The sequence below is a fragment of the Lethenteron reissneri genome, chromosome 16 (genome assembly GCF_015708825.2).
Source record: "Lethenteron reissneri isolate LAM-NWPU_2019-01 chromosome 16, ASM1570882v1, whole genome shotgun sequence".
Taxonomy (NCBI): domain Eukaryota; kingdom Metazoa; phylum Chordata; class Hyperoartia; order Petromyzontiformes; family Petromyzontidae; genus Lethenteron; species Lethenteron reissneri.
In genome coordinates, this window is record NC_083794.1 from 6,217,228 (window position 1) to 6,239,620 (window position 22,393).

Consider the following 22,393-nt stretch of genomic DNA (forward strand, 5'->3'; position numbering starts at 1 on the left):
ATTCAACTCGGCACGGAGATTCGCCCATTCCGAGGCTGCTGTCAACTTGCGCGCAGTCACCACTCGAAGCGGTCGCGTTTCACCGTCGCGCGCGTGACCTCCTGACCCGCGCGCGTGTGCGGTGACAAAGCGGGCCACTTGCACGACCACTTTCTCGCCGCGCAACTCGCGGGTTGTTTTTGTTGTTGTTTTTCCTTCTTCTGATCGAGTCGACGCGACGTGGAGCCACCCGGTTTGCTGTGAAAAACAAAAAAATGTCAACGAACCTCGATTTTTTTACAAATGTTTTAAAATTGCCAGGAAATTATTGGAAACTGAACTGTGAGATTTGCACACGCTCTCGATTCGGGAGGGTCACCACTATTATTTTTTAAAGTGTTCGTCAGCGACTGAACTCTTTTCAACATCGGTGTAGGAATTCCAGCAAGGTCTGATGGGGGGGGGGGGGGAGTAACCCGGTGTACAATAGCGCAGTGTCGCGAGCGTGAGCTTTTTTGAGTTATCTGCGGATCACGCAACTCCTTCCAGAATCGATCACCTTTTCACTCGACTTCACCGACAAATGCGATGTGTGCCACTAACGCTACGGCCTGCCCCCCCCCGCCCTTTCGCACGCAAGCCCCCCCCAATTCCAAGGTTCAAGGCGAGCTTTCGCAGGTGCCCTTGTGCAGAGTGTACAGCGTGGGGCTCCACCGCTTGTCAAACAACTTCTTCCCTTCCCCCCCCCCCCACGTTCCCTCCTCACCTAACGCCCAGTGCAATCGCACCGCCTGCACACCGCCGAGTTGACGCATTAGTTGGGGGGGGGGGGGGTGCCAAGAGGGTGGCATTGGGGCATCGCACGTGGCGTTGTGCCGAAAGCGACGGGCCACGTGAGCACGGCGGTAATTGACGGCACGCAATGCCTCGAGAGAGGGGAGGAGGGGGGGGGGAGATGGGTGCACATATCAGTGTGAGACTTCGTAGCGTGTTCATTGTTTACCGAACGCTTTTCACTGCCACGTTCGTTGTGTGTGCGCGCGCGTCAGTATTACGTAGCGGGTGCGTCTGCCTCGACAGAACGTGCGCGTGTCGAGGTGTTTCGTGGACGTGTTCGTGGGTTTTACGCCGGGAACTTCCAAGGCACGGATTCTTCACGTTCACCAAATGTTACTTCCCGCTCGCGGACGAAGACCGTCTTGACACGCCGCGCGGGTCCGATGATTGCGAAACCACGTCCCGCGTCACGTGGGGGCACGTATAGCCATCATCAGGCTCGTGCAGTGCGACGGCCTCGTTTTCACGCGAGCGGAAGAAATCGGTGCACGCTGGAGGGCTGTGCGGAATGGATTTTCGCGGGCCCAAGGTTGCGCTCCGAACAGTTCCGTCACGGGAGAGCAATGTAAGACTGTCTTAAGAGTTTGCGATGATTGGTCCCCCCGGAAAAAAAAGATGTCCTTTTTTCCCCAAATCGGTCTAATCATCGATGTCGGTGTCTTGCGTTGAATTCTATATTTTTCTATGCCGTGTTTAAGTCTGTACGTTTAAGTAGCTCGCTCTGCTGATGCTGTGCTTCGTGCGCTACATCCAGAACCTAGCCTGCGCGCAAAATTATGTTACGCACGCATACACGTGCCGTTACACGCCTACATGCATACATTCATACGTGCGTACAGATGTGTCCATATTTGTTTTATATATATTAACACACATTAAATGCGTATCTATATATAGGAGTAAATACACGCATGCATAATTAAATAAAATTTTAATAACCTACGCATCTGTGTCATTAACTGGGTAGGGCATCACATTCGGTAATGTATTTTTCTTAAGTACACATCAGGCTTACTTGAACATCAGTATCAGAATTGCAATTCCTTACTGGTTGATAATAATAAGTCTCCCAAGCGGCGATGTTTACACATCGCAGCAGGTACTCATTTGAGGCCGAGTCGACCTAGTGGAGTCCCAGGACCACTTCCAATATCCGTCACCGATGTTGGCCGTGAGCGGGAATCGAACTCGGGTCGCCGGGTTCGTAACACAGCGCGTTAACCAAGGCACTACCGCTCCCTGCGTGCGTGTATAATACACACACATACATACATTTTAATGCAAGCGATTGATAATTCTGTTAAATCAACCCATAGGAAAATCATGCACAGTTGGGTAATTGGTACGGGCAAAATGGTGTATATAACGTTACTCTCCACGCAGGGAGGTGTCCGTGAGCGGCAGTACAGCAAGTGGGATGACTGCACGCCTGTGTTGTCCACCCCCGGCCACCCGGGTTTCCTCCCAGAAGCAACGCGCAGCGACTGGCCAAGCGTGCGCGAAAGTAAAACAACGAGAGTCTTCAGACTCTCCGAGGCTTACCTGGGTAAATTCTATAAAATTATGTTAATTATTCTTTGGGTCGGTTCAAAGAAAATAACAAAAAAAAGCTACGACGTTTCGATCACAACACAAGCGAACGTCATCAGGAGGAAAGAAAGACCCAAGGAATATGAATTCCTGCAGTCACGAAAGCTTTAAGTCGAGATGCCGTTCATAACACACAGCCTTGAAACAAGTGTGAGCAATGTGCCTCAATATCAACAAATGGAAGACAATCGCACGCGCTTATCAAGTAGCGTAGTTCAGCTGCGTTGGTGTTCGCCGTTGTGCTGCGTTATCGGGCCGCGCCGCCCTTCGCGACGGAGTCCAACGTTTCGCGCCACGTTTTCCCGTGGCAGCCTTTCCACATTCCGCTCGTCGCCGCACATCGGCACTCGGGAACGACTCGAAAGCGCCACCGGTGTCACGCGCGCGGGCACGACAAACGCGTCGCCTTAAACCGCGCATCTCCGATGTATCGACGCTAAAAAAAACGAAAGCGCGTTTGAGATATTATCCCGAAGCGCACGGAGCGCTTGACCACCACCATCACGCGAGGAGCAAGGGACAGCCGCTTGCGTTTTTGTTTTCGCTTCTCATTTGTATTTTTCGTTTTACTTTCGCAAGAATGTATAGTTGCCGTGTCGATCCTTCCGCTGTGATGTACGTCGCGGGCGGTCACGTGGGCGGTGGAAGAATGCTCTCGCTGTTACTTTATCCGAAAATACATAAAGCATTACAACAAGAAACAAAAAATAACCACACGGGTACTTTTCTTTGTCGTCCGCTCTTTTGAATTTTTATTAAACGCGGCGTATCCCGCTCGTCAACTCCAGCACTGTACGAGGGGCCTCACCGCCCCGTACCGGTCGTGGAGGTAAATTCACCAAACTGCACCACACCTGCCGACACGTGTGGATGAAGGCGAGGAGGGGTTATGGAAGTACAAGACAACACATCGTATCGCACTGCCATCTGCTGCTTTGTAGCAGAGCAGTAATAACCAGCGTCACGTCCGCTCGCCCATCCAAGCTCAATGATGCATGCATGCTTCCAAGATCTGACAAATATGGGGTGCGCATTCCAGGTACAGAACTTTGGCAACAATCTTATGTCCGGATGAAACTGAAGTTAAGAAACACGAATTGAGATCGGTACGTCCCGTACCAAAAGAGTTTCCCCGGATCGAAACGAGCGATGGGGAAACACCTATTTAAAACTGTTTACACGATTTAAACTATTTTTTTTTTATTTTACCAGGTAAGGCCCACTGAGCTCCACAGCTCTTTTTCAGAAGCGACCTGGCCACAAATGATAGCTCAACAAAGCGGCTTATTATCACGTGGAAATTGATCGAAGCCAAATACTCTAAACGCATGTCGATTCAAAATTTGGAGGGGAGGAAAATCCACACGACCACTGGGGGAGAGAGAGACACGCAAACTCCAAATATACAGCAGCAGGTGTCAGAGTTGGGATCAAACCCACGAACCTCCTGCATACCAGGCGAGGTAGTTAACATCTCCAAGCCACCGTGATGATGATGAGAGAGAGACGCAAACTCCAAATACACAGCAGGCGTCAGAGTTGGGATCAAACCCACGAACCTCCTGCATACCAGGCGAGGTAGTTAACATCTCCTAGCCACCGTGATGATGATGATGATATAGAGACGCAAACTCCAAATATACAGGTGTCAGAGTTGGGATCAAACCCACGAACCTCCTGCATACCAGGCGAGGTAGTTAACATCTCCTAGCCACCGTGATGATGATGATATAGAGACGCAAACTCCAAATATACAGGTGTCAGAGTTGGGATCAAACCCACGAACCTCCTGCATACCAGGCGAGGTAGTTGACATCTCCTAGCCAACGTCACGCACCTCCAGCCAGATGGCTCGGCAGTGGAGCGAGCAACTCGTTTTTGGCGGTAGCCTCAGCCCGTCATCCTTCCGGGATTGATAAAACGAGTACAACTTTGCGGGGAAGTCTACAGTGGTTGCCGTCCTATGGACGGACTCGCCCCCTGACAAAGAAATGTGGAATTTCCCCGACCGACTCAAGGCTGCAAGCGAGAAGTAAGCACCACCACAATGCTCGCCTTGACCCAGCCGTGTAAATTCCACGTTACGCGTGCTGGGGTTTTCCCCCCAGGTTTTATGGTTGTTCCCCCACACGTAGCCATTTAAAGCACGAACCAATTATTTCAAGCTGAACTTGTTTTTTTAACGTCTTCAGACTCATTAGTGAAGATTTCTTAAAAAAAAAAATACTGAATTATAACAGTATTATAAACATGCCGATAACTAAATCCCCCAAAGTGCACCCCGACATCAGATCTAGGCAGCTAAGCAGCTTTGAGCCTGGACAGTCGCGTGCACACACGAGTTGCCATAGGGCTTTGGGGCGCAACGTGACGGCGGGCAGCAGACGACAGTGCAGCAAAACCGTTGTGCTGTACTTCTGCGCTCCTGTTCTCCACGCCTTCATCCTCCCGTACCGACCGGCGCGGTGAAGTACGGTCAAAATAACCCACAAGGGGCACCCTGCACGGAGTGGCGAGGGCCCCCGTCCGGCAGCGGATCGACAACAACAAAAAAGACCGTTGCGTGTACACGTCATAAATACAGCTCGGAGCCACAGCGTTTCGGTCAAGCGTTGCGACGTACACAATTAAAGACGAGAACCCGTGCGTTTAACACAGCACGCCGCCGCGTTTCGCACAAGCGGCTGGTTCAACTTTGCGTTTCGCAAAATAAACGTCCCCGCTATCGGTTTCCGAGCGCGCGCATTTGGCTCAGAAAGCCACGCCGCTTCACACCTGACAGCATTCGTAAGCGTGCGCACCGTCGTTGCAGCCAGCCAATGGCTTCATGGTCGTCAACTTTCGACTTTGTAGCTCTCGCAAAGGAACGCTCGCGGAGCCCCGAGCGGCTCATCCCAACGGGGCCCACCGAAACTTAGAACGGAGCGAGGACGTCCACTTTTAAAATAATGAAACTATAACGAACAAAAAAAATAATGACGACGACGACGCTAAAACGCACGCAATTCAGTTTAAAAAATTCCCGTCACAAAGAAACGCAGAAAACCCTGGGGACGTTTGCATCGACGCGTTTGACAGCAAAGCAAAAAAAAGTTTCAAATTAAAAATTAACGGCATTGGCAACGCCGCTGGCTAACGACTGCCAACTCCGCCGGGGTCATCGCCGGGGTCACCGGGGTCGTGGCCGGGGTCACCAGGGTCGTCGTCACCGGGGCGTCCGAACTCGCGCCGCGACGCTCTCTCATTTGTACGTCTTCATGTGCCACAGTCCGTCGTTCAAGTAGTGCACGTTCTCGATGCCGATCCCCTTGTTGATTTTCACGCTGCGGGACGACAAAACAGGAGAGTTACCGTCGGCCTCAATCGCGTTTTGGCGTGCCTCCTGCAAGCCCGCACGCAGTGTCTGTTTTCCCAAGGGCCGCTCTCTCTCCCGTGGTCCAGAGGGGGAAGTCGAAATGGGGGGCCCCATTTCATTCCTTGCGCCACGACCACGCTTACATCGCTCAAGCCACCGCACAGAGTACAACATTTACACGTGCAGGATTTTCACGCGAATTTCCACTCTCGTACACGACAATCGCAAAGTGCTCGAGTTTTGGGTTTGCCACTTCCTGTTTTTATTTTAACATCGCCTTAAACTTTAATCGCCCCAATCACGGTAAGCGGTGGGTAATTCACGGTGGCTCCGCAAATGGTGGCCGAGGTTTTTTTTTCTTACCCAAACCCACTACGCACGGAAGCTGTTGCTATGGAAATTTTCATGCCAGGCAACTCACGAGAGACCACAGACTGGAGAAACGGCACTCAACGCACATTTATAACTGCATTGTCACTACCGCCATGGCTTCTGTTGTATTAAACTGCATTCATTGATTCCTCCTCCCGTGCTCGGGACTCAATCTGCCAGGCTGACCATTAACGTCTCATCCACGCTGCTCAACCACTGAGACTGCAGGTCACAACAACTTCCCTTTCCCCTCTGTTCCTCGCAATGCTCGACTTTGGAATTCCCTCCAATTGTAAATTTCCCCCAAAGGTCTAGGAACTGAAGTTAAGCTATGTGGCTGTTTATAAGAAGCGAACTGGCCACAAATGATAGCTCAACGAAGTGGCTTATCATGTCGAAATTTATAGCAGCCAAACAAACTCAAAATATACAGGCAACAGGGTCGGGATCGAACCCACGACCACCTGCATACCAGGCGAGGGAGTTAACATCTCACCACTGCACCAACCGCGCTACGCCACTCACTGGCCGTTCCCAAATGTGCTAATCTGGCGGGAGTGGTCTGTGACCATGACGGAGCGACTCACATGTCATCGGCAGACATCTTCATGATGCCCACGCTGAGCGCGTGCTGCTTGCCTTCTGCCATGATGGCCTGCAAGGGGATGCAGTCAAGGGAGACACGGTGCCGTGGTACCACACATTCAAGCTTTCACAGGGTTCAGCAATTCCACTGCTGGATTAATTTTTTTTCCGCCCGAGGACGACCGCTTGTGTTGCGATCGAAACGTCGTGATATATTTCTGTTGTTTTATTTTTCTACTCACGTGACTTTACCGAAAGAACCAAAGCGTATGGATTCCTGCAGTCCCGAAAGCTTCAAATTAAGATTTTCACAGCTAAGTTTTGCAAGTTTCTTCTAGCGGTGAAAATGGGGAGCAATCAAATCAACCCGTGTGCCTGTGCTAGATGGAATGCTGCAACGCAAGAAGACCATGAGAGGTGGAAACACCTTGAGGAGGCCTTCATCCAGCAGTGGATAGGTCATGGCTGATGATGTTGTTGAAAATCACCGAGTTGCCGAATATGTGACGGGGTAGGCCAGTTGAAAAATGCGTTTGCTGCTGGGTAAGTTTTTATTAATGTTTTTCTTCCATCACATTGAGCCCCATTTGTCACTCAACTACACCATGAAGGCCTCCCCATTACATATTGGGGGATGTTTGACCATACTTCACCACACTAGTAAGTGCAGCTTAATAACAGCGATGGGGGGAGGGGGGCGGCGGAGGTGACGGTTGTCAGGAATGGCTCGGACATCATTCGCTCGGCACCGACATTCGCCGTGACCGGGAGTCAAACTCGGGGTGCCGACGTTCGCAGTGCTAAGCTCTCTGCGGCGCTCAGGATACAACAATGGTCTCCTTGTCGGCGGAGCGGAGCTTGGCCCCCGGCGACGTCAGGCCCGGGCACATGATGTTGGCGCCGCTCAGCACGAACCGGATGGCGCCCTTATCCACCTGCTGGTGTGGCAGGATGGTCGGGTCTGTGGGAGCCGGGGGTCGCGGAAACGCACAACACACACACCGCCCACGCGCTCGTCACACGTACGTGCTCGTCCAAGGAACGGGCTCGTGTATTACTCACGACTGATGTTGGGTGGGGTTTTTAGCGGGCAGTGTGCTAACCACCGCGCCCGTCGCTCCACCTCAGCCGAAACTACGAATTGGTAAATAAATACTATTGCTGACCTCGTCAAGGAGCATAAACCATCACGCAAACTCCGGTCATCCTCGCCGCGGCGGCTTTTGGCGAACCATTGAACAAAGACGGTCACCGCATCGGGCGCTTTCAGATGCGCTTCGGCAGCCGTCTGGAACACTCTTCGATTCAAGATTAGGAACACACTTGAGCTATGCACTTTTAAATCGAGATTAAAAACGAATTTCTTTAGAACTGCTTTTTGTGTTTAGTCTGTTGTCCTTCCCCCACACCTACGATTAGCACGGTTGGCTACGTGTGGTGCAACAAAAAAGTTCAACATACATACAAAGACAAACAGCCTTGAAAGACTGTTGGGGCGAGTGCTGTTAGCGAGCACCTATGAAGGCCGGCACAGTACACGAGGGTGTGGGTGGCCAATACCATGCCCGGCTGCCTTTGTCTCCCTAGTGGCGATATTTACACACTGCACCAGGTACTCATATGAGGCCAAGTCAACCTAGGGGAGGCCCAAGACTGGTTCAGATAATCGTAAGTGGTGTTGGCCATAGAGTAGCAATCGAACCCCGGTTGCTGGGTTCATAGCGCAGTGCAGTAACCGCGATACTACCGCTCCCCACACACAACAACAACAACAAACGCCATTCGTCACCACGACGCTTATGCCAGGCCATGTGCACCTTGAGGCCATACACACACACCCATGCACAATGAATAACAATAAGAGGACACTTTTTACAAAGCCCCCGCACGCACGCAATTACAGCGGCCCAACCAAAGGATTGGAGACGACCCCGGGGGCAGGCCACAGCTAAAGTGGCCCACGCACGACCGAGGCTGCAGATCTTCACTGCCACGACAGCCGCCACCACCACCACGGTGGCCTCGTGGTCTGCATCCTGAGGGCCGCCTGGACGAGGTCCCCTGGGGACCGCTACGTCCCGAGGGGTTCTTATAGCGCAAGGCTATCAGGAAGAAGGCACTGCTGTGTGTTTCACAGACAAGGTGGAGTTTCACAGCGGCGATATTGATTCGCATGATCTCCATTTGAGCAATTTGCGGTTCGTTTTTCAAATTTGTACCGTTCGACGTCGGCACACGACGACCTCCTGCTTGCTTTTTTTTTCAAACGACATCGCGGGAACTTCAACGACACCGGCGGTAATAACCCCAAAAGCTGTCTGCCAGATTCGAACCACAAACCTGTGCAACGAAACGGCGAACGCGCTACCCGCTGAGCCAAGGTCTCGCTGTGCACGTAATAATAGCCTGTCCTCCACCCCCCCCCTCCCCATTGCTTACATTTGTGTAGGAGCCGCAGGGTTGGGAAGAGGGGCCCATCTCTCTGCTTGAAGAAGAGCAGCTCTCCGTTCACTGTGAGGATCTCAATGTGCTCGTGGCTGCAACGACAAAATACAGCGAGATGAACAAAAACACACCAGTATGTATGTCATGCTGAACTTCTTTCGCACCGTACGTAGCCAACTGTGATGATCGGAGGCGCTTTACCGAGTCATGCGGACACAAGTCGGCTTTGCGATGACGACGTCGTCGTTGAATATTTTTTTACCGCGCTTCACAACTTCCTTGCTCAGCCAAATGTTACGAGCGTCGCCCCCTCTACCGCCTGTTTTTGTCGGAGGGCGGCTGCTAGGCTTGGAACAATCCATCATCTCCCGGTCACGGGTAATGTCGGTACCATGGCGATCTCGTCAAGGAGCATAAACCATCACGCAAACCGGGGTCATCCTCGAAGCAGAGGCTTTTGGCTGGCCATCGTGCAAAGACGGTCGCTGCATCGCGCGCTGTCAGATGCGCTTTTGCGGCCGTCTGGAACGCTCTTCTTTCCGATATTAGGAAGACACTGGAGCAATGCACTTTTAGATTTAGATTGAAAACTGATTTCTTTAGAACTGCTTTTTCTCTTTAGTGTGTTGTCCTTCCCCCGCACCTCCGATTATCACGGTTGTTTACATATGGTGCGAAAAAAGTTCAACATACATACATTTAAAATGATTGCTCTCAAAATAATACATTGATTAGAAGGTGCGCATGAGAATCAATCATTCACTAATCATTACAATAATATAGAAATTGCATCTAAATTCTTGGAATTCATGAGATAATAATTATATTCAAAAAGTGTCTTTTTTTTTCTCCGCCTGATGAAGACCGCTTGTGTTGCGATCGAAACGTCGTGGGTTTTTGCTTTTATTTAATTTTTAATTTTATTTAATAATTGTTATTTTCTATCTACGTGACTTTCCTGAAAGAACCAAGAATAAGAATCCTTGCAGTCACGAAAGTTTTAAGTCTAAATATTCAACTTTGTGCAAGCCATTTCACACATTCAGTTTTAGCTTTCCCCAAGTTATATTTTCATTCAGTTATTTTTTAAAATATATTTAACGTTTCTATGAAAAAAATGCTTCGGTTAAGTTGCGTCAAACTCATTCAACCTACAAGACAAAGTAAAATCTTACTCGTGCACAAACAAGCATCTCTTTGTGCCAACGGGGTCAATTCTGGGCATTCTAGCAGCAGCGGCCTTTGGCCAACCATCGAGCAAAGACGGTCACTGCACCGCGCGCTTTCAGACACACTTAGTGCGGCCGTCGAACGCTGCCCTTCCTTACGATATTATGCACTTTTAAATCTGCGTTGAAAACTCATTTCTTCGTGCTTAGTTTGTTGTCTTCCCACAATACAGGGTGAAACATTTTCAACATACACACAATTCAACATGCCACGATGAGGTTCACATCTTTCCAAAAGGAACACATTCCTGCGGAGGGAGCTGGTAGGAACATGGGGTTGCTCGGTCAATGGCCAGGGTCAACGGCGGCGTGGTGTATTCCGCAAATATCGCCGACTGTGAGGGCGGGCACAAGCCGGTGTGAGTAGGTTAAACGTTGAGTTTTATAAGGGCACCACAGGGTGACCAGCCTCTCCCCACCCAGCCCCACCCCTCCCACCCCCCACCCAGCCCCACCCAGCCCCTCCCCACCCTCCCCACCCAGCCCCTCCCCTCCCCACCCAGCCCCTGCCTCCCCACCCAGCCCCTCCCTGCACGACGGACACAATAATCCCCTGTGGGCTGGTGGAACCAGTGGGTTCCTACCAGTATAACAAATGTTTACTTCTGGCATAGTGGTAGCGACAGACACTGCCTGGCCAAAAAGGTCACAGTTTGGAGACAGAGTTAGTGATGAACAGCCAGGGGGTGCTTGAGCAAGGCTTACCACTTGACAATCTTAAATGGGTCCTTCTTGGGCAGGATCTGGTTGAGGTAGGGCTCGATGGCAGGGTACTGGTCCAGCAGCTGATTCCGGATCGACTTGATCACCGATGTCTTCAGCTGCATACATGTAGACACACTCTCCTTCTCCTCAAACCTATGCACGTACACACACACACAAAGACAAAGGTTCCCCGTACGGATTTTAATGGATTGCTGGGGGGGCTTGTGCTACTCGAGAGGTGGGTGGGCTGCACCACGGCCAACCACCTTCATCTCCCCAGTGGCACTGTTTACACATTGGACCAGGTACTCATTTGAGGCTGAGTCGACCTAGGGGAGGCCCAGGACCGGTTCAGATTATCGTCACTGAAGTTGCTCGTGAGCTACCGCATCCCCCTACGTACACACACATGTACACACGCACACATACAAGAAGGCCATTCCAGCAAGTTGTATTAATTACTGTCATCGCCGTCTCAATATTTGCCACATTTGACTCTTTTGCATTGGTGATCTACGGCAAGGCGCTGTGTACATTATACACGCAGTATGGGAATGTTGCATGCCTTACAATTACAGCATAAAAATCTCCTTTTGTGTGCACTACTACTCGTATTTGTTTCCAGCCTGCACACAGCTTTCTGTCTGATGAGTTTCTTATCATTTACAGTGTTAGAAGAGCTTTGTCACCATCTACATTATTCGAAGTTGTGTGTTGGGGTTGCTGTTTTAAAATGAGTTGTGCATCAAGCCACAACAGAGATTTGGCAGTTTTTGAAGGTTATCATGTGTTTTTTGTTGCAAACAATGCATACGAGCTAAGGCCTGTAATCAATTTACATTGGAAGAAAGAGTCAGTGGAGCACATTAATTAAGGGGGTGTCCTGTTTAAAGTTTAATAACCCACAGAATATCATTGGCCGGAATATTTCTGCCACTAGCCAGGCGGTATAGGCGCACGCCTGTAATTCATCGAGGGTTGGTAGATCACCGCACAAATGTCAAAATGTTTGCAAGACTCCGTTCCCGTGCTGTATCCTGCCTCGCCAGCAGAATGCAGTTACAGCAGTGTGGACTGATTTCATCCGTCCCCTTCGGTATGAGATGGAGTGTTGCCCTGCTCGCATGCGTCAGATTTCTCTGGGTGCTTCGTTTTGCTCCCACGTGTACAAACACTCAGCCTTGCAGCGTGGTCTGCGGATCCTCAGCAGCAATTGTGAGATGCAATTTGCATGAACGACGCAAGAAAAATCTCATAATTAGACGATTACTTTTTTCCATTAAGTTGACATTTTCGAAAGTAGGCAGATTAAGTGAATGGAAAGAATGAATTAAGTTCATTGTGCAGCCATCTGTAGGAAAATTCTACGATAAAAGACTATCTCAAGTGGAATTTAAATAGTTCCAATGACACTTGCATGGGTTTTTCTTGATAAGAATGCATTTGGGTTATCAAGCTTTTTTCCGCGCCACGAGTCTACTGTGAAACTCTCATGGCCAATCTCACGCGCTGAGGCTGTGAGGTTGGCCATGAGCAGTACGATCAAGTGGGTTTGTGAATTTACTACATCTCTTTGTAACATTGTGATCTCCTCGTACGTGCGAGTATTCTCCGGACACCCTGATATCCTCGCAAACAAAACAAAAAAAAAACACTTGTTTAAATCGCCAAACATTCCAATTTCAGGACCCTCGTAGAAAACTATTGAGACTTCGAGTATCTCGTGGATAAATAAAGGACGCCATTATAAAGACGACTGATGACCTGTCTTATGCTATATTTCAACAATACGTTGGTGCATTTGTGTATTCCAACTGCTCTCCATTCTGTCGCTACTGATGCAATCTAATACGCATTACGTAGGCACAACGAAAACGCGCTTAAAATCCAACTCTGATCGTTATATTTAAGCAGGAGAGCCTCGCCGAGTCCCAAGACTCGTTTTCAGGAGGGTCCTGCTTTGGGATGTTTGACCAATTCGTTTTAAGGGGCAACGGTGGTATTAGATGAAGAACAACAATCAACCCATGAAGATAATGATTAATTGACGATTATGGTGATATGCATATCTGTACAGATAACAAAAGTGGCTAAAGGTTAACTACCTCGCCTGGTATACAGGAAGTCGTGGGTTCGATCATGACCCTGACGCCTGCTGTATATTTGAAATGTGCACGTTGCTTTCCCCGTGGTCGCGTGGATTTTTCTCCGGGTCCTCCGGTTTTCCTTCCACATTTAGAATCGACATCACGCGGTTAGAGTATCTGGCTGCTATAAATGTCGACGTGATAAGCCACTTCGTTGAGCTATCATTTGTGGCCAAGTTGGCTTCTGAAAAATAGCCATGTAGCTCAGCGGGCCTTACCTGTTTGTTTGTTGTAGTACAGAGTTAGACTGATGGCCTTAATCTATGTTTGTTGTAGTACAGAGTTAGACTGATGGCCTTAATCTATGTTTGTTGTAGTACAGAGTTAGACTGATGGCCTTAATCTATGTTTGTTGTAGTACAGAGTTAGACTGATGGCCTTAATCTATGTTTGTTGTAGTACAGAGTTAGACTGATGGCCTTAATCTATGTTTGTTGTAGTACAGAGTTAGACTGATGGCCTTAATCTATGTTTGTTGTAGTACAGAGTTAGACTGATGGCCTTAATCTATGTTTGTTGTAGTACAGAGTTAGACTGATGGCCTTAATCTAAGTTGTCTTGTGGTTATTGTTGTTTGACTTGCATCCCACTGGGATATTTGCACAGGGTTGGTCTACGGTGATTTTTCTGCAATATTTTGCTGTCTTTTCTTGGATTTTCTGTTTGCACATAGTCACTTTAAGATATTTTCTTGTTCATGTTTTTTTGTTTGTTGCGGTTGCACCCGATTCAAGAGCCGAATGGCTCACAGGGCTATATACCTAATACACGAACTTTGAACCTGGTCAAATAAAAAAATGTTTAGTTTAGTTGAACTAGCCACTGCAAATGATGTGTTTATTTGGTTTATTAGTTTAGCATGCTGATGAGAAGCGATGGCTTGGTAAGCAGGCGCGAAGGTGGATTATTACATCGCAAGGCCTTCATCCAACAGTGGCATGAGCATGGATGACGATTCATCATTCATTGGCCTTTGCCTTAATAGGCGCTCGTTGACAACTCTAACCCCGACTGTTCAAGAAGACAAACGGGAGAATAACGCATCTTAATGTTATATCTATCAATTAATTTAAGGATTGTTTATAGTAGTTAAACGTTGTGTGAAAAGTGGCAATTAACTCCCTACGCGGTACTACATGAACATCACTCAGCTGAACACAAACACGTATAGATCCTTCTATCACGCTTCTGGGCACCGTCACATTCTTAAACATCGTTGTCAACATCGAAGCGTTCACTAATCGCACTTTTAAAGTGAATACATTTACAAGTGCATCACAATTGCCGATGCGAACACGTGTCGAGGTGGTCGGCCTTAGGAGGCCCACGCGAGACACCGACCCTCGGATAGAATCCCTGCCGGGGAAGGCGCAACTTCCCCGGCGGAAGGCCACTATCCCAGCCCGGCGACTCCGACACTCTCCACTTAACAAAAAAAAAAAGACAACTGCCGTCTCAAGCGACGCGCGACATGTTTCCCTTACTTCTTAAACATGACTCCGCCGCTCCTGGCTCTCCAGGGCGTGAGGAGGAGGAGGTGGTGGTGGTGGTGGCGGCGTGCGGAGGCGGCGGCGGTCGTGAGAGCAACGCGAGAGAGGAGGAGGAGTGGGAGGGCCTCGGCGCGAGGGGTGCGTTCGGAATCGCCAAGTCACGAGGCAGTTTCTGTCCAATGAGGGCCGTGCTGAGTGGATGGGGGGGGGGTCCCATAGAGTTCTATTGGAAGGCAAAGGCGCAGCACTGCAACTGCGGATCGTGCTGAGTGGATGGGGGGGGTCTCATAGAGTCCTATTGAAAGACAAAAGCGCAGCTCTGCAACTGCGGACCGTGTTGAGTGGATGGGGGGGGGAGAGTCCCATAGGGTTCTATTGGAAGGCAAAAGCGCAGCTCTGCAACTGCGGACCATGCTGAGTGGATGGGGGGGTCCCATAGAGTTCTATTGGAAGACAAAAGCGCAGCTCTGCAACTGCGGGCCGTGCTGAGTGGATGGGGGGGGGAATAGTCCCATAGAGTTCTATTGGAAAGCAAAAGCGCAGCACTGCAACTGCGGGCCGTGTTGAGTGGATGGGGGGGGGGGGGGGGGGGTAGTCCCATAGAGTTCTATTGGAAGGCAAAAGCGCAGCTCTGCAACTGCGGACCGTGCTGAGTGGATGGGGGGAGGAATAGTCCCATAGAGTTCTATTGGAAGGCAAAAGCGCAGCTCGGCAACTGCGGACCATGCTGAGTGGATGGGGGAGGGATAGTCCCATAGAGTTCTATTGGAAGGCAAAAGCGCAGCACTGCAACTGCGGATCATGCTGAGTGGATGGGGGGGGGGGGTCCCATAGAGTTATATTGGAAGGCAAAAGCGCAGCACTGCAACTGCGGACCATGCTGAGTGGATGGGGGAGGGATAGTCCCATAGAGTTCTATTGGAAGGCAAAAGCGCAGCACTGCAACTGCGGGCCGTGCTGAGTGGATGGGGGGGGGGGGAATAGTCCCATAGAGTTCTATTGGAAGGCAAAAGCGCAGCTCTGCAACTGCGAACCGTGCTGAGTGGATGGGGGGGTCCCATAGAGTTCTATTGGAAGGCAAAAGCGCAGCTCTGCAACTGCGGGCCGTGCTGAGTGGATGGGGGGGGGATAGTCCCATAGAGTTCTATTGGAAGGCAAAAGCGCAGCACTGCAACTGCGGATCGTGCTGAGTGGATGGGGGGGGATAGTCCCATAGAGTTCTATTGGAAGGCAAAAGCGCAGCACTGCAACTGCGGGCCGTGCTGAGTGGATGGGGGGGGATAGTCCCATAGAGTTCTATTGGAAGGCAAAAGCGCAGCTCTGCAACTGCGGATCGTGCTGAGTGGATGGGGGGGGGGTCCCATAGAGTAATATTGGAAGGCAAAAGCGCAGCACTGCAACTGCGGGCCGTGCTGAGTGGATGGGGGGGGGTCCCATAGAGTTCTATTGGAAGGCAAAAGCGCAGCACTGCAACTGCGGATCGTGCTGAGTGGATGGGGGAGGGATAGTCCCATAGAGTTATATTGGAAGGCAAAAGCGCAGCTCTGCAACTGCGGATCGTGCTGAGTGGATGGGGGGGGAATAGTCCCATAGAGTTCTATTGGAAGACAAAAGCGCAGCTCTGCAACTGCGGGCCGTGCTGAGTGGATGGGGGGGGAATAGTCCCATAGAGTTCTATTGGAAGGCAAAAGCGCAGCACTGCAACTGCGGATCGTGCTGAGTGGATGGGGGGTGGAATAATCCCATAGAGTTCTATTGGAAGGCAAAAGCGCAGCTCTGCAACTGCGGATCGTGCTGAGTGGATGGGGGGGGAATAGTCCCATAGAGTTCTATTGGAAGGCAAAAGCGCAGCTCTGCAACTGCGGACCGTGTTGAGTGGATGGGGGGTGGAATAATCCCATAGAGTTCTATTGGAAGACAAAAGCGCAGCTCTGCAACTGCGGGCCATGCTGAGTGCATGGGGGGGTCCCATAGAGTTCTATTGGAAGGCAAAAGCGCAGCTCTGCAACTGCGGACCGTGTTGAGTGGATGGGGGGTGGAATAATCCCATAGACTTCTATTGGAAGACAAAAGCGCAGCTCTGCAACTGCAGACCATGCTGAGTGGATGGGGGGGGGGGGGGGGATAGTCCCATAGAGTTCTATTGGAAGACAAAAGCGCAGCACTGCAACTGCAGACCATGCTGAGTGGATGGGGGGGGATAGTCCCATAGAGTTCTATTGGAAGACAAAAGCGCAGCACTGCAACTGCGGATCGTGCTGAGTGGATGGGGGGAGTTTTACCATAGAGTTTTATTGGAAGAAATTTCTGTCGTAAGATTGTTTTTGCTGTCACCATTTGATTCTCTGCTTTCATTTCCTTAAATCAATAGGGAAGCTCAAGGCTAAAGCATTGGGATTTTTTTTTAAGTCAATGTCATCATTTTTTGAAAGTCACAAGTGCGTAATCATAATAAATAGTTAATTCAAAAGCTAACGCTCAAGTGATCCGCAAAAGCCGACGTCATTTAAAATTTATATTTTACAATTGTAAACCAATCAATGTTGTGGGTTTACTCTCCAACACACCGGTGTGCTGTACTAGTAACGAATTGGCATGTTTTGTTTTCGTGACAAACCTTACGAATTTGCTGTGTCGGGTGGTGGTGGATTTCACGACACATTTACATCTACACGATCTAACCCCCCAAAAAACCTCCATTATGGATAATATTGGTCGCAAAAGCCTACTGACTACGTGTTAAGCTGAAGGTTGTTTATTTGGGGTTCCTCTACAGGCCCCTCCCCTTTCCACTTGCAGGCCCCTCCCCTGATTAAGCCCCGCCCCTTCCTCTTTTGGCTCCTCCTCCTTTTCCTTTAAGTCCTGCGCCTTTCCCACAAGCCCGGAGTGGTAATGATCTTACACTCTGTTGTTCGCAGCGCAGTTACTTCTAAACACCGCGTCACCACTAACACCCACACCCAAGTTTAGATTTTAGAGGTACTTCCTCAAATGCAAAGCGAAACAATCATTTAAAAAAACCAGGCACATTTTTTTCAGGACAAAGACAGCCACTTCACATTCGCCGCTGAGTTGCAGCAGAGGGTAAGTCGTTTATTTAAGTTTTTTTGCTGTCTAAAAATAAAAAGATACGTTCATGAATTGTAACAATATTATACTGCACCGGTCTTTTTGACGCCAGTTATGGTTATGAGCTCTTAGCGTGCCTTGAGTGCTCTCTTTGTGAAAATCTGTCAGTGAAATTCGGTAAATATTTGATCGTGAGAGATGTCTTCCTCTGTTCTCATTGAGGATTTACCAAATATGTAGAGATTTGCGAACTTAATATTATAAATGCGTGGTTTACTAACCTTTAAACGAACCCCTAACGGTAACCTACCCTTTAGCCGTGTCCAGGAAGCGAACTCAAGATATTCTTCGATTTTTTTTTCGGTAAAGTCACGTGGGTAAAAAAAATATATAATAATAATAAATAAATGATTTAATTTAGTTATTTTCATGTATTATTCTTTTATTATTATAATTTTTTACCGACGTGACTTTTCCGAAAAAACCTAAGAGTATGAATCCTTGCAGTCACGAAAGCTTCAAATCTACGATCTCAAGATCTCAGGGCGCGCATCCCGTTATTGTATTTCTCGTCGTTGTCTATGACCACGAGTCGCGTCCTAGTCTTGACTCAGATACATCTCTTTCCGTGAGAACTCATTTGGGCCACACGCTTTCTCAGGTGGCTCACGAGAGACAGAGAGAAAGCTTTTTTGAACCTGGTTCATTCATTGCCCTCGGATCTCCCGTCCGTTACGCCGTCTGATTAGGCGCCGTTTAATTTGAAATATCGATCAAACGCGTGCATCCTCGCAACCAATATTCATCCTACTCGTGAGCAAGATAACAATGCATCTCCAATGAGCACGGTGGGCTACGTGGGGTGCGAAAGAAGTTCTACATACATGCATTGTGTACTTTACATTCAGTCTAGTGAGTTCACATAGAGGCGAATGGTTAAAAAAAACCAATATCCGTGCATGATTCTCAACGAAGTACAAAATACCATTTTTAAAATGGTAAGTTACTCAACTTGTATGCGTGAAAACAAACGTTGATTGGAATAAGTTTAAATGGGAAAAAATGAAGTGAGGAACAGGTTTGAAAGAGGAAAAAAAACTTTGATTGCAACGGTATCAGAGAACATCATTCAAAGAACGTAATACCTCTTTAATAATAATAATACAAATGCCGTAATACCTTCTTACTTAAACATTGTCATATTTATTGCTTGTCTACTTATTACCAAATTCACCTCTTTCAAAAGTTGTATTTTCTAGCGCTGACACCGACTCAAAGCTGTTTATAGGGCACGCAATTCGCGAAATTACCGCAATCGGACTTTGCAGACCCCGTGGCATGATCACAAGAGTTAAGGAGTTGTGTGCCAGTGCCTAAGCGCGCATTCTAAATCTTAAGAAGAAGAAAGATGCCCTTCGACTAAGACAATGCAGATACAGGTTCTACCCTACAAGTGCAGTACAGCAGTATAGTACAGCACTACAAGTGTAGGAAATAATATTTAATTATTATATTAGTGTACTCTTTGGTTATTTCGGTAAAGTCACGTAGAAAAAGAAAATAATAAATAAATAATAGCATACGGCGTTTCGATTGCAACACAAGCAATCATCAGGTACAAATGAAAGAGAAAACAAACCTAGTATTAACTCTTTGGTTTTTTCGGTAAAGTCACGTAGGTAAAAAATAAAAATAAATTATATTAATGTTTATTTTTTTACTTTATTTTATTTTTTTGCCTACGTGACTTTACCGAAAAAACCAAAGAGTATGGACCCTTGCAGTCACGAAAACTTCAAATCTAGAAAAACCTAGTGAACTTAGAAATACAATGCAATGCAACACAGAGAGTCGGCTAACACAACAGTCAACACCCTGCCTGGTTCTATAGAAGGGTAAAGAACCAATTATCATATTTTTTACTGGCAAATGAGGTCCCCATAGTGTAGATGCTTGCCCCGAGCTCTCATACTCTGATGGTGCATTGTCCTTGAGTTGTGCGCCTTTTGGCGTCATCTGGTCCAACCCATATGAGACTAGGCTCGAAGGAAAGCTGTCTCGGGTGTGGACCAATCAACTTCAAGGACAGTGCACATTATCAGAGTTATGTTCTTTTGTTTGTATTATGACTGCAGGTATTGCGGTCTATGCAAACATGACTCCTTGCAAAAAGGTGTCAGTTTTGTTGCCAGATAGAAGGGTAAAGAACCAATTATCACCCTGCCTGGTTGCTTACGTTCTTCCAAAGATTGCTAAATTTAAAAGAGAGATAAAACACAAAACCGGAGACACACAGACAGACACACAAGCAGAGAGAGATAACACAGAGACACAGAGAGAGAGACACACACATCGGCACACAGTACTTTCCCACGCCACTGCCGGCAGAGGAAGATCCACTAGAGGCCGCTCTAGACAGCCCCTCTAGAGTATTCTTGACCTATTCTTCTACGGTTTCACCCACCTGCACACACGCGCACACACCTGCCGGCCACACGGCTGTCTGCGCTGTACCCCTTTCACTGACACTGTTCGCTGGACAACGAGGCAGGGCCAATTGTAAGACAGCTTGCCGCATTTTTATTTTGTTTGTTACAACTGCCGCGCCGCGGAGTTTGGAATTGAACCGGCGAACGCCTCTGGATCGCAAGTTTCAGTCTTGATGACCGCGCCAAGACCTTGAGCGAATGTCGTTGTGAGAACGCTCCGATTGTCACAACGATATTACGCTACACCACGTATGCCCAACTCGCAACGTGCCACGTCAAGGGGATCGTCAAATATCCCCCGCGCGTACACGAGACATGGAAATTCCACGTCCCCATGGCGGGTGTCGGTTAACCCACAGTACACAGCCTGTGACCGGGTGATGAGTTGCAAAGAGCTAAAGCATCCTCGTTGGGATCTCCTCGTGTGGTTAAATAAAGGGCTTTAAACCGAGTTATGGTTTATTCTTTCTTTATTTTATAGTAGGAGAAAACATTTATTAAAAAGTAAATTTAATTAAGTAGAACGTGTTGTCTATATTCATTTAAAGTTGCGCATTTTGGTTATGACGTCACATTTCTCAAGCCCCCCCCCCCCCCTTCGTCACACATCGTCACAAATGTCTGCCCCCCCCCCCCCCCCCCCAGGTGCGTAACGTCATTTATGGACGGCCCCTTACTGCGGATAAGCGGAGGATTTGACTGTTTAAAGAACTGCACGCGGATATGAACTTAGCGTTGATGTTGACCGGGAGCCTCTTCACTGTCTAGCCCCCCAGGCAGCCAAGGAACGCGTCCCCCTCTCTTCCCAGGAGAGCGCCGAGGTCGCACCCCACAGAGTCCTGGACATCACAAGACCGGGATGACCATGAGGCCCCTGCCATCATCCATCGCTCTGCTCCTCGTCCTCGCGACCCACGCAAGCCACACAGCGGGTAAGAGCCGGGCCGCTTCGTGTACGGTGCCAACACGTGGTCTACCCACTGCCGGATAAAGAATGTCTCACGAACCCCGAGCCGTCACCATCTCCCCACTGGGAGGTCTTGGGACGGAGCGATCCGGCGCGCTCCAGACGATTCTCTCCTTTGGCTGCCACTGTGCCCGTCAGCCCTGACCACAGGATATCTATCATCTTAGCCCACTTCACTTTTTTTGAAGTGTCGAAATGAGAGTCTGCGATCCACGTGTTACTCTTTCTGTCTCGGGCTTACTAACGATTAAAAAGTATAAACTTAAATATTTTTTGACCAGGTAAGGCCCCACTGAGCTACATAGCTATTTGTGATGGGCCTGACCATCACAAATGATAGCTCAACGAAGTGGCTTATCACGTGGTAATTTATAGCTGTAGACAAATACTCTGAACGCGTGGATGTTGATTCTAAATGTGGAGGGGGAAAAAAGCGGAGGACCCGGGGAAAAATCCACGAGACCACGGAGAGAGAGACACCGCAAACTCCAAATATATAGCAGACGTCAGGGTCGGGATCGAACCCACGACCTCCTGTACACCAGGCGAGGTAGTTAACATCCCTTAACCACCGTGATGAGAGAGAGGGACACGCAAACTCCAAATACACAGCAGGCGTCAGGGTCGGGATCGAACCCACGACCTCCTGCATACCAGGTGAGGTAGTCAACATCTCCTAACCACCGTGGCGTGCCCAATGAAAATACGTGCAGTATTTTCATTGTTTAAGTATGTAGTGTATCATGTACTGTCTACAACATTTTAACACTGATCGCCGGACTGGTATGCGTGTCGTACGTTGTATGTATGTAGTGTATAGTGTAGTGTATGTAACATTTAACACTCAAAGCTATATATTTTATTTGTCACACGCACATACTGCCAATCGCCGGAGACTGGGTTACAGCCTTTGGAGCAGTTTCGCCGGACCAGTCCGGGGACTGCCGGCTAATGTTGGAAGCAGCCCAGATAATCGGCGATGCCAGATTATAATCGATGATGCACTGTATACGTGTCTGTCAATGTACGGCCCCGACTTAAATCGGCATTTGAAAGTTGTTGGGTTTTTTTTTACAAATGTGCAGCGAGTCTCACGACCAAAAAAAAAATCATTTTCACGGTGGATATTTCAAA

The 22,393-nt window shown here is 48.7% G+C and overlaps 1 protein-coding gene across 2 annotated transcripts; it reads right to left on the reverse strand.

Moving 5' to 3' along the window:
* Window positions 1–282: 282 nt before the first annotated feature.
* Window positions 283–14,875, reverse strand: LOC133342886 (malignant T-cell-amplified sequence 1). Of its 2 annotated transcripts, XR_009755192.1 has the most exons (7): window positions 14,729–14,875; window positions 11,098–11,250; window positions 9,158–9,255; window positions 7,546–7,679; window positions 6,721–6,788; window positions 4,193–5,729; window positions 283–3,965 (listed from the first exon to the last, which is right to left on the reverse strand). XR_009755192.1 is itself a non-coding variant. In XM_061552250.1 (6 exons), the coding sequence occupies exons 1-6, from the start codon at window positions 14,737–14,739 to the stop codon at window positions 5,648–5,650; spliced, it is 546 nt and encodes a 181-aa protein (XP_061408234.1). In that variant the 5' UTR covers window positions 14,740–14,875; the 3' UTR covers window positions 283–5,647. The 2 variants fall into 2 exon arrangements, 1 of the variants encoding a protein (XP_061408234.1); XM_061552250.1 differs by having other exon boundaries at window positions 283–5,729.
* Between the last annotated feature and the right edge of the window lie 7,518 nt (window positions 14,876–22,393).

Excerpts from the sequence above, each read along its gene's own strand:
- LOC133342886 (XM_061552250.1), bottom strand. Across the intron at positions 7,680-9,157 it reads CCTGCGGCTCCTACACAAAT|ACCCGACCATCCTGCCACAC; the intron begins GTAAGCAATGGG and ends CGGCTCCCACAG. Across the intron at positions 5,730-6,720 it reads AAGATGTCTGCCGATGACAT|CGTGAAAATCAACAAGGGGA; the intron begins GTGAGTCGCTCC and ends GTCGTCCCGCAG.